The sequence below is a fragment of the Salmo trutta genome, chromosome 29 (assembly GCF_901001165.1).
Source record: "Salmo trutta chromosome 29, fSalTru1.1, whole genome shotgun sequence".
In the NCBI taxonomy this organism is placed as follows: domain Eukaryota; kingdom Metazoa; phylum Chordata; class Actinopteri; order Salmoniformes; family Salmonidae; genus Salmo; species Salmo trutta.
Genome location: NC_042985.1, coordinates 1,255,374 through 1,269,114, shown reverse-complemented (window position 1 = coordinate 1,269,114; position 13,741 = coordinate 1,255,374). Strand labels below are relative to the sequence as shown.

At 46.7% G+C, this 13,741-nt stretch overlaps 1 protein-coding gene across 1 annotated transcript; it reads left to right on the top strand.

Annotated features, from left to right (window-relative positions):
• The first annotated feature begins 409 nt into the window (after positions 1 to 409).
• On the top strand, positions 410 to 12,766 carry LOC115166733 (gamma-secretase subunit Aph-1b). Its single transcript, XM_029720474.1, has 6 exons — positions 410 to 750; positions 1,437 to 1,607; positions 5,248 to 5,321; positions 8,224 to 8,346; positions 11,956 to 12,083; positions 12,510 to 12,766. The coding sequence occupies exons 1-6, from the start codon at positions 638 to 640 to the stop codon at positions 12,675 to 12,677; spliced, it is 777 nt and encodes a 258-aa protein (XP_029576334.1). The 5' UTR covers positions 410 to 637; the 3' UTR covers positions 12,678 to 12,766.
• The last annotated feature ends 975 nt before the right edge of the window (positions 12,767 to 13,741 follow it).

Sequence of the window (13,741 nt, the reverse complement as noted above, 5' to 3'; positions counted from 1 at the left end):
CGGTAATGCGCCGAATACCATCTGTTGTATTCGGCACGTGTGACAAAATGCAATTTGATTTGAATTTTGATTTGAGAGTGGATTGATAACGTTGGTTAATACTATCCCAGAAAGTAATGCCCTATGAAGACTATAGATGTCGCTGTTGGGAGATTTAGTTTTGAGTCAAAGATAGTGAGGAAACGAGAAAGCCGACCTATGTATTTCTCTAAATTCGATAGCGGCACAGTCATAAATAATACTATTTTCATAAATCACACGTATACAACTAACGTATGAATAGCTATATTTAGAATTTAGGTGCATCGTCTTGTCTGAAATAATTTATCATTGTCTGAAAGCAATTGCTGAATATTGGCTATGCGGGATTTTTTTGTCGTTCGTCGAATATCTTTGCTCTTGCGGTCACGTGTCTACAAACAATTAAAACAGGAAGCGACACTGTAGCATCAAGGAACCCACAATAAAATAGACAACAATGAGATTATGTAGATAGCTTCAGGCTTACTTCAGTTGTAAAGAAGCATCCAAGCTCTCGGGAAAGATACACTCTTTCGGCCATTGAAGAGAAGAAGGGCCCTGCGGTGGAGGTTTTGTTAACAGGCTAACTTGAGTCGAAGTCGGACCAAGCCCCAAAATGACTGCATCTGTGTTCTTCGGGTGTACATTTATCGCTTTCGGCCCTGCCATTGCACTGTTCTTGTTTACTATTGCCAGGGACCCACTCCGAGTGATATTTCTTATCGCTGGGTAAGTAGCTAGCGTAACGTTAACTAAATAAATAACAAGCAAACCATCTAGATTTGGATAGTGTAGCCATCTAGCTAACAGCAGTCAGCCGTATATGATAACCGATAACTAGCTAGCCCAAAGGCTAATGCTAAATCACAAACAAAACCCTCTTTCATATTGGTCACACATTTTCGGACATGTGCTTTTGCTGTATTAGAATTATTGACTCTGTTAAGTGTCTGCAAATGTTAAACCCAAACCACTGTTAGTTGGAGAGCTACTGGTTGCGCAAGGTTTTGTTCCAGCTCAGCACTAAACCTAAATAGTTGCACATGCGCGACACAGGTACCCCCTGTTTTTCTTCTACATTTTGTGGAGCACCCGTAGAGTGTTTTATTTCACAGTACAGTAATTAATGCATGTAATAATGAGCCCAGACCAGATGGTTCGCAAAATATTATTTATGAGAAGTGTACAATGTGTATGACAGAGGTACCTTGCTATGTATGTATTATGTTGACTGTGTATTGACCAGTGTCTATTTTGTATACAGCAGTCCTATGTGTCTAAGACATCCTCTTTGGAGACAAGTTCATCCTAAACTCTGTCCATTTTAGTGTGTGTGTGTGTGTGTGTGACTGAACTTTATTTTATTTGAGTGTTTCTATACCTAGTGTTAAACTCTTGTTTTTTTTCTCTCCCAGAGCGTTCTTCTGGTTGTGTTCTCTGCTGCTGTCTTCACTAGTGTGGTTCATCACAGTTCAGATCAGTAACAAAGAGAGTTCCTCCCAGCAGAAAGGACTGCTCATATTCGGGGTGGTTCTCTCCGTGCTGCTGCAGGAGACTTTCCGCTTTGGCTACTACAAGCTGCTAAAGTAAGTAGCAGACCTGGGCTCAAAAACTAGTAGTCATTTGCTTTAGCCCGTGTGGAGTGCTACATAGTCAGCGATGGCAGTTTTTAAGGTCATCTATTGGTCAATTAAGCCCGACACGCTCAAGTCAAACCCAGATAAAGTATTTGAAATTATTTCAAATAGTAATTGAACCCAGTAGTAAGCCTATCCCATGACCTGCTCAGCGCTGCTGCTGCTCTACATTCTGGTCTTGTATCCCTCAGGGGTTTTCCAGACTGTAACAGAGAAGAAGTACATTGTTGAGAGGAATATCAGTGCTTTCAGAAAGTATTCATACCCTTTGAATTATTCCACATTTTGTTTTAAAATGGATAAAATTTATATTATTTGTCACTTGCCTTGTGGAAATGTGGATTTATGCCCACTCGTCACGAATGCGCACACTAATCTTCTGTTAGAATGCGCTATTTTAATATAGGGCCTATTTCCCTTATGCATTCTGCCATTTCTTCCTAGAAGCATTATACTGTACGGCTATATTATTCTATAGCTCCTGTGTTAGCAGTTAGCATTATACTGTAGCACTATATTATTCTAAAGCTCCTGTGTTAGCATTATACTGCAGCGCTATATTATTCTATAGCTCCTGTGTTAGCAGTTAGCATTATACTGCAGCACTATATTATTCTATAGCTCCTGTGTTAGCATTATACTGCAGCACTATATTATTCTATAGCTCCTGTGTTAGCAGTTAGCATTATACTGCAGCACTATATTATTCTATAGCTCCTGTGTTAGCATTATACTGCAGCGCTATATTATTCTATAGCTCCTGTGTTAGCAGTTAGCATTATACTGTAGCACTATATTATTCTATAGCTCCTGTGTTAGCATTATACTGTACGGCTATATTATTCTATAGCTCCTGTGTTAGCAGTTAGCATTATACTGTAGCACTATATTATTCTAAAGCTCCTGTGTTAGCATTATACTGCAGCGCTATATTATTCTATAGCTCCTGTGTTAGCAGTTAGCATTATACTGCAGCACTATATTATTCTATAGCTCCTGTGTTAGCATTATACTGCAGCACTATATTATTCTATAGCTCCTGTGTTAGCAGTTAGCATTATACTGCAGCACTATATTATTCTATAGCTCCTGTGTTAGCATTATACTGCAGCACTATATTATTCTATAGCTCCTGTGTTAGCAGTTAGCATTATACTGCAGCACTATATTATTCTATAGCTCCTGTGTTAGCAGTAAACTACTGTTTATCCATCATGCCCAGTTCGGTAAGAAAAGGTTTGAAAGGTATTTTGGGAAAATCTGTCTCTAGCCGGCCAGAGTGAAACGTTGTTTCGGTCCACAGAATCGTCGTAACACTCACGAGTTAGAGACTCTGTGTTTGTTTCATTCTGTTAATGCTTGCCTTTATTCAGACTTCCCACGTTGTGTCGGAGCTCCGTGTGTCCTGTCTTGTCTGTGTCATTTGATTTGTGAAGCAGGAATACAAAGGCGAGCTCGCACCACTATATGTTTACTGGGTTGCCGTCATTCGTTCATGTAAGAATTCATGATTGATGTTTAACGTGTGCCCAATTTTTAAAGTGTACATGGAAGTGGTCATGTCTGTTTTAGACGGAATGTACTAATTGGGTAGATTTACATTTTGTTTACTTGTCATTTTGTTTACTTGTCATGTGCTTACTTGTCATTGGACATGGGTATGGCCCAGGGAGGGGCTAGATATAAGTGCCAGTTTTGATGTTTCTGGGTAGATTGTGGAGGCTGCTTGAGCCAGATCCACCCTCTACCTATAAGAGCTATGGAAGCTACAGGGTAAGCCAGTTAATTTAGTTTGAGAAGTCTGTTGTCTACCTGTTTGTGTTGTAAATATGAATTGCTGGCTATCACACCTTTGCACCAGAACCTTCTGCATCCTTCTGAATATCTGCCCTTAAGACCGCATCTCTACGTTACCCATGTCACAGGCCTACACACAATACCTCATTTCAGAATGGAATTATGTTTTTCAATTTTTATTTTTTTTAACATATTAATACAAAAATGAAAAGCTAAAATGTCTTGATTCAATAAGTATTCAACCCCTTTATGACAAGCCATTCAGGAGTAACAATGGGTTTAAATAAGTTGCATGGACTCACTCTGTGTGCAATAATGGTGTTTAAGAAGATTTTTGAATGAATACCTCATCTCTTTACCCCACACATATACAATTATCTGTAAGGTCCCTCAGTTGAGCAGTGAATTTAAACAGATTCAACCACAAAGACCAGGGAGGTTTTCCAAAGCCTCACAAAGGGCACCAATTAATAGATGGGTAAAAAAAAGCAGACATTAAATATCGCTTTGATCATTGTGAAGTTCTTAATTACACTTTGGATGTGCACCCAGTCACTACAAAGATACAGGTGTCCTTCCTAACTCAGTTGACAGAGAGGAAGGAAACTGCTCAGGGATTTCACCATGAGGCCAATGGTGACTTTAAAACAGTTAGAGTTTAATGGCTGTGATAGAAGAACTGAGGATGGATCAACAACATTGTAGTTACTCCACAATACTAACCTAATTGACAGAGTGAAAAGGAAGCCTGTACAGAATAATAAATATTCCTAAACATGCATCCTGTTTGCAACAAGGCACTAAAGTAATACTGCAAAAAATGTGGCAAAACGCTCAACGTTTGGGGCAAATACAACACATTACTGAGTACCACTCTCCATGTTTTCAAGCATAGTGGTGGCTGCATCATGTTATGGGTATGGCTTGGAATTGTTAAGGACTGGAGTTTTTCAGGGTAAAAAAGAAATGGAATGGCACTAAGCACAGGCAAAATCCTAGAGGAAAACCTGGTTCAGTCTGCTTTCCACCAGACACTGGGAGATGAATTCACCTTTCAGCAGGACAATAACACAAGGCCAAATCTACACTGGAGTTGCTTACCAAGAAGATGGTGAATGTTCCTGAATGGCCAGTTACAGTTTTGACTTAAGTCCTCTTTTGAAAATCTATGACCTTAAAAGACCTGAAAATGAGTGGTTATGTAGCGATGATCAACAACCAATTTGACAGAGCTTGGAAGCATTTAGAAAATAATAATGGTCACAGGTGCGTAAAGCTCTTAGAGAATTACCCAGAAAGACTCACAGCTGTAGATCACTGCCAAAGGTGCTTCTACAAAGTATTGACTCAGGGGTTTGAATACTTATGTAAATGAGATATTTCTGTGTTTTAATTTTCTATACATTTGCAAATATTTCTAGAAACATCTTTTGCATTTTGTTATTTTGGGGTATTGTGTCTAGATGGGTGAGAATCTATTTTTTTTATCAATTATGAATTCAGGCTGTAACACAACAAAATGTGGAAGAAGTCAAGGGGTAGGAATACTTTCTGAAGGCGCTGTACATTCCAGTAGCTGACAGATTCTTGCTGTTTTTGTAGATTTTGTTGTAGGAGAAACTTGGACACTTTATTGATAGTGGATGGACACTGGGATTTGATGATTGTTCGACTGTTTTCTTTGTCTTTAGATGTTAAAGAAACGTGCAAACAGTAGTATAATTAAGGGTTGGGTTTGGTGCTACTATTTGATACTGTAGTTTGATTGTTGTGCTATTTCTTTGTTTTACAGGAAGGCAAACGAAGGCTTGCTCATGTTGAGTGCAGAGGAAACGATGCCGATCTCCATACGGCAACTAGCCTATGGTATGTGGAGGAAGACAGAATTACCTCCTTCATAACATTATGAATAGAAGCAGATGGAAGATATTAGAGATTATGAATGGAAGCAGATGGAAGATATTAGAGATTATGAATGGAAGCAGATGGAAGATATTAGAGATTATGAATGGAAGCTATTAGAGATTATGAATGGAAGCAGATGGAGGATATTAGAGATTATGAATGGGAGCAGATAGAGGATATTAGCTTTGAGGCAGAGTTATGTAGGCCCTTGCCTTTCTCTCTGTGGTAAAGTTAGTTATCGTGGTTCATATTACATTACAATAAAACCCACATAGCTGTTATTTTTGACCATAGAGACCATAGAGTACCATTACATCTTTCCCTGTTATCTGTTTCCCCCCAGTGTCTGATAGTGTCTCTCTTGTTTCCCCCCAGTGTCTGATAGTGTCTCTCTGGTTTCCCCCCAGTGTCTCTCTGGTTTCCCCCCCAGTGTCTCTCTGGTTTCCCCCCCAGTGTCTCTCTGGTTTCCCCCCCAGTGTCTCTCTGGTTTCCCCCCCAGTGTCTCTCTGGTTTCCCCCCCAGTGTCTCTCTGGTTTCCCCCCCAGTGTCTCTCTGGTTTCCCCCCCAGTGTCTCTCTGGTTTCCCCCCCCAGTGTCTCTCTGGTTTCCCCCCCAGTGTCTCTCTGGTTTCCCCCCCCAGTGTCTCTCTGGTTTCCCCCCCCAGTGTCTCTCTGGTTTCCCCCCCCAGTGTCTCTCTGGTTCCCCCCCCCGGTGTCTCTCTGGTTTCCCCCCCCAGTGTCTCTCTGGTTTCCCCCCCAGTGTCTCTCTGGTTTCCCCCCCCAGTGTCTCTCTGGTTTCCCCCCCAGTGTCTCTCTGGTTTCCCCCCCAGTGTCTCTCTGGTTTCCCCCCCCAGTGTCTCTCTGGTTTCCCCCCCCAGTGTCTCTCTGGTTTCCCCCCCCAGTGTCTCTCTGGTTTCCCCCCCCAGTGTCTCTCTGGTTTCCCCCCCCAGTGTCTCTCTGGTTTCCCCCCCCAGTGTCTCTCTGGTTTCCCCCCCCAGTGTCTCTCTGGTTTCCCCCCCAGTGTCTCTCTGGTTTCCCCCCCAGTGTCTCTCTGGTTTCCCCCCCCAGTGTCTCTCTGGTTTCCCCCCCAGTGTCTCTCTGGTTTCCCCCCCAGTGTCTCTCTGGTTTCCCCCCCAGTGTCTCTCTGGTTTCCCCCCCCCAGTGTCTCTCTGGTTTCCCCCCCCCCAGTGTCTCTCTGGTTTCCCCCCCCCCAGTGTCTCTCTGGTTTCCCCCCCCCCAGTGTCTCTCTGGTTTCCCCCCCCCCCGTGTCTCTCTGGTTTCCCCCCCCCCAGTGTCTCTCTGGTTTCCCCCCCCCCAGTGTCTCTCTGGTTTCCCCCCCCCCAGTGTCTCTCTGGTTTCCCCCCCCCCAGTGTCTCTCTGGTTTCCCCCCCCCCAGTGTCTCTCTGGTTTCCCCCCCCCAGTGTCTCTCTGGTTTCCCCCCCCCCAGTGTCTCTCTGGTTTCCCCCCCCAGTGTCTCTCTGGTTTCCCCCCCCAGTGTCTCTCTGGTTTCTTCCCCCCCCCAGTGTCTCTCTGGTTTCTTCCCCCCCCCAGTGTCTCTCTGGTTTCTTCCCCCCCCCAGTGTCTCTCTGGTTTCTTCCCCCCCCCAGTGTCTCTCTGGTTTCTTCCCCCCCCCAGTGTCTCTCTGGTTTCTTCCCCCCCCCAGTGTCTCTCTGGTTTCTTCCCCCCCCCCGTGTCCTCTCTGGTTTCTTCCCCCCCCCAGTGTCTCTCTGGTTTCTTCCCCCCCCCAGTGTCTCTCTGGTTTCTTCCCCCCCCCCAGTGTCTCTCTGGTTTCTTCCCCCCCCCAGTGTCTCTCTGGTTTCTTCCCCCCCCCAGTGTCTCTCTGGTTTCTTCCCCCCCCCAGTGTCTCTCTGGTTTCTTCCCCCCCCCAGTGTCCTCTCTGGTTTCTTCCCCCCCCCAGTGTCTCTCTGGTTTCTCCCCCCCCCCAGTGTCTCTCTGGTTTCTTCCCCCCCCCAGTGTCTCTCTGGTTTCTTCCCCCCCCCAGTGTCTCTCTGGTTTCTTCCCCCCCCAGTGTCTCTCTGGTTTCTTCCCCCCCCAGTGTCTCTCTGGTTTCTTCCCCCCCCCCAGTGTCTCTCTGGTTTCTTCCCCCCCCCAGTGTCTCTCTGGTTTCTTCCCCCCCCCAGTGTCTCTCTGGTTTCTTCCCCCCCCAGTGTCTCTCTGGTTTCTTCCCCCCCCCAGTGTCTCTCTGGTTTCTTCCCCCCCCCAGTGTCTCTCTGGTTTCTTCCCCCCCCCAGTGTCTCTCTGGTTTCTCCCCCCCCCCAGTGTCTCTCTGGTTTCTTCCCCCCCCCAGTGTCTCTCTGGTTTCTTCCCCCCCCCAGTGTCTCTCTGGTTTCTTCCCCCCCCCAGTGTCCCCTTGGTTTCTTCCCCCCCCCGGTGTCTCTCTGGTTTCTTCCCCCCCCCCGTGTCTCTCTGGTTTCTTCCCCCCCCCAGTGTCTCTCTGGTTCTTCCCCCCCCCCAGTGTCTCTCTGGTTTCTTCCCCCCCCCCAGTGTCTCTCTGGTTTCTTCCCCCCCCAGTGTCTCTCTGGTTTCTTCCCCCCCCAGTGTCTCTCTGGTTTCTTCCCCCCCCCCAGTGTCTCTCTGGTTTCTTCCCCCCCCCCCCCCCCCAGTGTCTCTCTGGTTTCCCCCCCCCCCCAGTGTCTCTCTGGTTTCCCCCCCCCCCCAGTGTCTCTCTGTTTCCCCCCCCCCCCCCCCCCCCAGTGTCTCTCTGGTTTCCCCCCCAGTGTCTCTCTGGTTTCCCCCCCCCAGTGTCTCTCTGGTTTTTCCAGTGTCTCTCTGGTTTTTTCCCCCCCAGTGTCTCTCTGGTTTTCCCCCCACTGTCTGATAGTGTCTCTCTGGTTTCCCCCCCAGTGTCTGGACTGGGGTTCGGCTTCATGAGTGGAGCGTTCTCAATGGTCAATATCCTGGCTGATTCTGTTGGCCCCGGCACCATTGGTATCCATGGAGACTCCCAACACTACTTCCTGTCCTCAGGTACTGTATGAGTCTCCCATGTTTTAAAATGTACTTAATAATCTGAAACCACACGGGAAGACATGTTTTATTTCACTAACTTTCCTGAAAGTAGTCATTTATTTGTATATTTTACCCCCTTTTTCTCCCCAATTTTGTGAGATCCAATTTTGATCTTGCCTCATTGCTGCAACTCCCCAACGGGCTCAGGAGAGGCGACGGTTGAGTCATGTGTCCTCCGAAACATGACCCACCAAACCGTGCTTCTTAATACACGCCCACTTAACCCGGAAGCCAGCCACACCAATGTGTCGGAGGAAACACAGTTCAACTGACGACCGTAGTCAGCCTGCAGGCGCCCATCCCGCCACAAGGAGTCGCTAGAGTGCGATGAGCCAAGTAAAGCACCCCCTGCCAAACCCTCCCATAACCCGGACGACGCTGGGCCAATTGTGCGCTGCCCTATGGGACTCCCGGTCATGGCCGGTTGTGACACAGCCTGGGATCAAACTCGGGTCTGTAGTGACGCCTCAAGCACTACAATGCAGTGCCTAATACCCTGACTACACCTCTTGCATCGCGTGTGCGAGCATTGCAAAATAAATTTAGAAATCTAGATTATTCAATTATTGCACCAACACTGCTCGCGCTCCCCAACGAGCGTCTGCGTTGCCAAAGGCTAAAATAGAAGTACTTTCTATTTGTGAAGGAGGAAGGAAGGAGGAGAGGACTAGAAACGATTCAGTTGACTGTTTTATGTGTGGATTAATTGTCGGGAGTAGAGGACCTTGTGCATTTCAGGTAAAATAACAACCCAATGTTTATATCCCAGGATAAATTAGCTAGCAACAGCAAGCTAGCTAAATAGAACAAATTAGCTAGCTAAATTGCCATAACTGTTTAATGCTTTTCGACCTGTCCCCAAATTAATGTAATTGGTTCAGAGTTTTTGATATTTTAACCTGCGTGTCGTGATCGAGTTTGGTGTGGGGGGACAAAATACATTTATGCACGATGGCGCACGCACGCAGCCGGTTTGGGTTCCGTGTTACAGTTGCACCACTAGGGAGGCCTAGTAGTCATTTTTCTGATTTGGCCTGAGGCTGTCTCTGTCTCCCCTATAGCCTTCATGACCATCGTCCTGAGGCTGTCTCTGTCTCCCCTATAGCCTTCATGACCATCGTCCTGAGGCTGTCTCTGTCTCCCCTATAGCCTTCATGACCATCATCCTGAGGCTGTCTCTGTCTCCCCTATAGCCTTCATGACCATCATCCTGAGGCTAACTGTCTCTGTCTCCCCTATAGCCTTCATGACCATCATCCTGAGGCTAACTGTCTCTGTCTCCCCTATAGCCTTCATGACCATCGTCCTGAGGCTGTCTCTGTCTCCCCTATAGCCTTCATGGCCATCGTCTTGAGGCTAACTGTCTCTCCTATAGCCTTCATGGCCATCGTCTTGAGGCTAACTGTCTCTCCTATAGCCTTCATGGCCATCATCCTGAGGCTAACTGTCTCTGTCTCCCCTATAGCCTTCATGACCATCATCCTGAGGCTAATTCTGTCTCGGTCTCCCCTATAGCCTTCATGACCATCATCCTGAGGCTAACTATGTCTCTGTCTCCCCTATAGCCTTCATGACCATCATCCTGAGGCTAACTATGTCTCTGTCTCCCCTATAGCCTTCATGACCATCATCCTGAGGCTGTCTCTGTCTCCCCTATAGCCTTCATGACCATCATCCTGAGGCTGTCTCTGTCTCCCCTATAGCCTTCATGACCATCGTCCTGAGGCTGGCTGTCTCTGTCTCCCCTATAGCCTTCATGACCATCGTCCTGAGGATAACTGTCTCCCCTATAGCCTTCATGACCATCATCCTGAGGCTAACTGTCTCTGTCTCCCCTATAGCCTTCATGACCATCATCCTGAGGCTAACTGTCTCTGTCTCCCCTATAGCCTTCATGACCATCATCCTGAGGCTAACTATGTCTCTGTCTCCCCTATAGCCTTCATGACCATCATCCTGAGGCTAACTATGTCTGTCTCCCCTATAGCCTTCATGACCATCATCCTGAGGCTGTCTCTGTCTCCCCTATAGCCTTCATGACCATCGTCCTGAGGCTAACTGTCTCTGTCTCCCCTATAGCCTTCATGACCATCGTCCTGAGGCTGTCTCTGTCTCCCCTATAGCCTTCATGACCATCGTCCTGAGGCTAACTGTCTCTGTCTCCCCTATAGCCTTCATGACCATCGTCCTGAGGCGAACTGTCTCTGTCTCCCCTATAGCCTTCATGACCATCATCCTGAGGCTAATTCTGTCTCCCCTATAGCCTTCATGACCATCATCCTGAGGCTAACTGTCTCTGTCTCCCCTATAGCCTTCATGACCATCATCCTGAGGCTAACTGTCTCCCCTATAGCCTTCATGACCATCATCCTGAGGCTGTCTCTGTCTCCCCTATAGCCTTCATGACCATCATCCTGAGGCTGTCTCTGTCTCCCCTATAGCCTTCATGACCATCATCCTGAGGCTAACTGTCTCTGTCTCCCCTATAGCCTTCATGACCATCATCCTGAGGCTAACTATGTCTGTCTCCCCTATAGCCTTCATGACCATCATCCTGAGGCTAACTGTCTCTGTCTCCCCTATAGCCTTCATGACCATCATCCTGAGGCTAACTGTCTCTGTCTCCCCTATAGCCTTCATGACCATCATCCTGAGGCTAACTATGTCTCTGTCTCCCCTATAGCCTTCATGACCATCATCCTGAGGCTAACTATGTCTCTGTCTCCCCTATAGCCTTCATGACCATCGTCCTGAGGCTAATTCTGTCTCCCCTATAGCCTTCATGACCATCATCCTGAGGCTAATTCTGTCTCCCCTATAGCCTTCATGACCATCATCCTGAGGCTGTCTCTGTCTCCCCTATAGCCTTCATGACCATCGTCCTGAGGCTAACTGTCTCTGTCTCCCCTATAGCCTTCATGACCATCGTCCTGAGGCTAACTGTCTCTGTCTCCCCTATAGCCTTCATGACCATCATCCTGAGGCTGTCTCTGTCTCCCCTATAGCCTTCATGACCATCGTCCTGAGGCTAACTGTCTCTGTCTCCCCTATAGCCTTCATGACCATCGTCCTGAGGCTAACTGTCTCTGTCTCCCCTATAGCCTTCATGACCATCGTCCTGAGGCTAACTGTCTCTGTCTCCCCTATAGCCTTCATGACCATCATCCTGAGGCTAATTCTGTCTCCCCTATAGCCTTCATGACCATCGTCCTGAGGCTAACTGTCTCTGTCTCCCCTATAGCCTTCATGACCATCGTCCTGAGGCTAACTGTCTCTGTCTCCCCTATAGCCTTCATGACCATCATCCTGAGGCTAACTGTCTCTGTCTCCCCTATAGCCTTCATGACCATCATCCTGAGGCTAACTGTCTCTGTCTCCCCTATAGCCTTCATGACCATCATCCTGAGGCTAATTCTGTCTCCCCTATAGCCTTCATGACCATCGTCCTGAGGTTAACTGTCTCTGTCTCCCCTATAGCCTTCATGACCATCATCCTGAGGCTAACTGTCTCCCCTATAGCCTTCATGACCATCATCCTGAGGCTAACTGTCTCTGTCTCCCCTACAGCCTTCATGACCATGGCCATCATCCTGCTCCACATGTTCTGGGGGGTTGTGTTCTTTGATTCCTGTGAGAAACAACACTGGTGGTCTCTGGCTGTGGTCGTCATCAGCCACCTCCTCGTCTCCTGTCTGGTAAGTCAGAAAAGAGACAGAAAGGATGGCTGGATGGATAGACAGATACAGTAGATCAATGTGTTCATGCAGTAGGTGGACTTGACTGATGGGTTGATGAATAAATACTCAGAAGTAAATGTGTGTTGGCAGTAGTCTCACAGGACAACAGCCTAGTACTTTTACTTACTTAGTAACGTCTTCATCCCCATTGGGACATAATGTCACAAAGGCTCCTCCACTGATTCCTGTTCTTCACCACACCACTTCAAATGGGACAAAACATGTCCCCAAAGGTCCTTAACTCAGCCTTTTGTTGTCATGTCTCTCCCCAGACGTTCTAGAACCCTCACTATTTTTTCTCCCAGAGGTTCCTGAACCAGAACCTCCTGTATGAATTTCCCCCGGAGATCCATAACTCATCAGTCTTTGTTATTTCTCTCCTAGACATTCCAGAACCCTCAGTACGTGGGCAGCCTGGTTCCCACCTACATCATCGTGTTCCTCGTGGGTCTCTGGGCGTTCTTCTGCGCCGGGGGATCTCTCCGGAACCTTCAACTCTGCCTTACCTGCAAAGACAAGGACTTCCTGTTGGCCAACCACCGGCCCAGATAACAGAACACCACTAAAGACACACACACACACTGTATGGGGACGCTATCCAACAGGACACACACCACACAAACAAATAAATAAATTAAAGATAAACTGGGTCAACGATATGTCTCTCCCCTCCCCCCCTATGTGTTCTGTGTATCATTGTTTCAGTGGTGCTGGGGACTGGAAATAGGCTCCAGGGATGTAGTCCAGAGAGTAAATATTGTTTAAACACCTTTTTATTTTGTGAACAGCATTTCCAGATGTATTACAGTGCATTAGTAATAGAATAATCTAGAGGATCCTTTTGTTACCATTTCATCCCTGGCTGACACTGCTCAGAACGGTTGATCAACTGTTTACAACTGTTTACAAACACATTTTATCTGTGTGTAGTTTTAAAATGTAGGGTATGTGGTTCCTTAATGAGACGGTTCCTATTTGACACCAGATGGGTCTCTCTTTCTCTCTGGATCTGTGCCTTCTACAGTAATGATGAGGTAGCTAGTGTTTTGGCCCTGTATTCATAAAGCATCTCAGTAGAAGCGCTGATCCAGGATCAGATCCCCCCATGTCCATGTAATCTTATTCATTATAATCTAGGATCAGATCTCCCCCCCCCATGTCCATGTAATCTTTTTCATTATAATCCAGGATCAGATCCCCCCATGTCATGTAATCTTATTCATTATAATCTAGGATCAGATCTCCCCCCCATGCCCATGTAATCTTATCCATTATAATCTAGGATCAGACCCCCCCATGTCCATGTAATCTTATTCATTATAATCCAGGATCAGATCTCCCCCCCATGTCCATGTAATCTTTTTCATTATAATCCAGGATCAGATCCCCCCATGTCATGTAATCTTATTCATTATAATCCAGGATCAGATCTCCCCCCCATGTCAATGTAATCTTTTTCATTATAATCCAGGATCAGATCCCCCCCATGTCATGTAATCTTATTCATTATAATCTAGGATCAGATCTCCCCCCCATGTCCATGTAATCTTATTCATTATAATCTAGGATCAGATCCCCCCCATGTCCATGTAATCTTATTCATTATAATCTAGGAT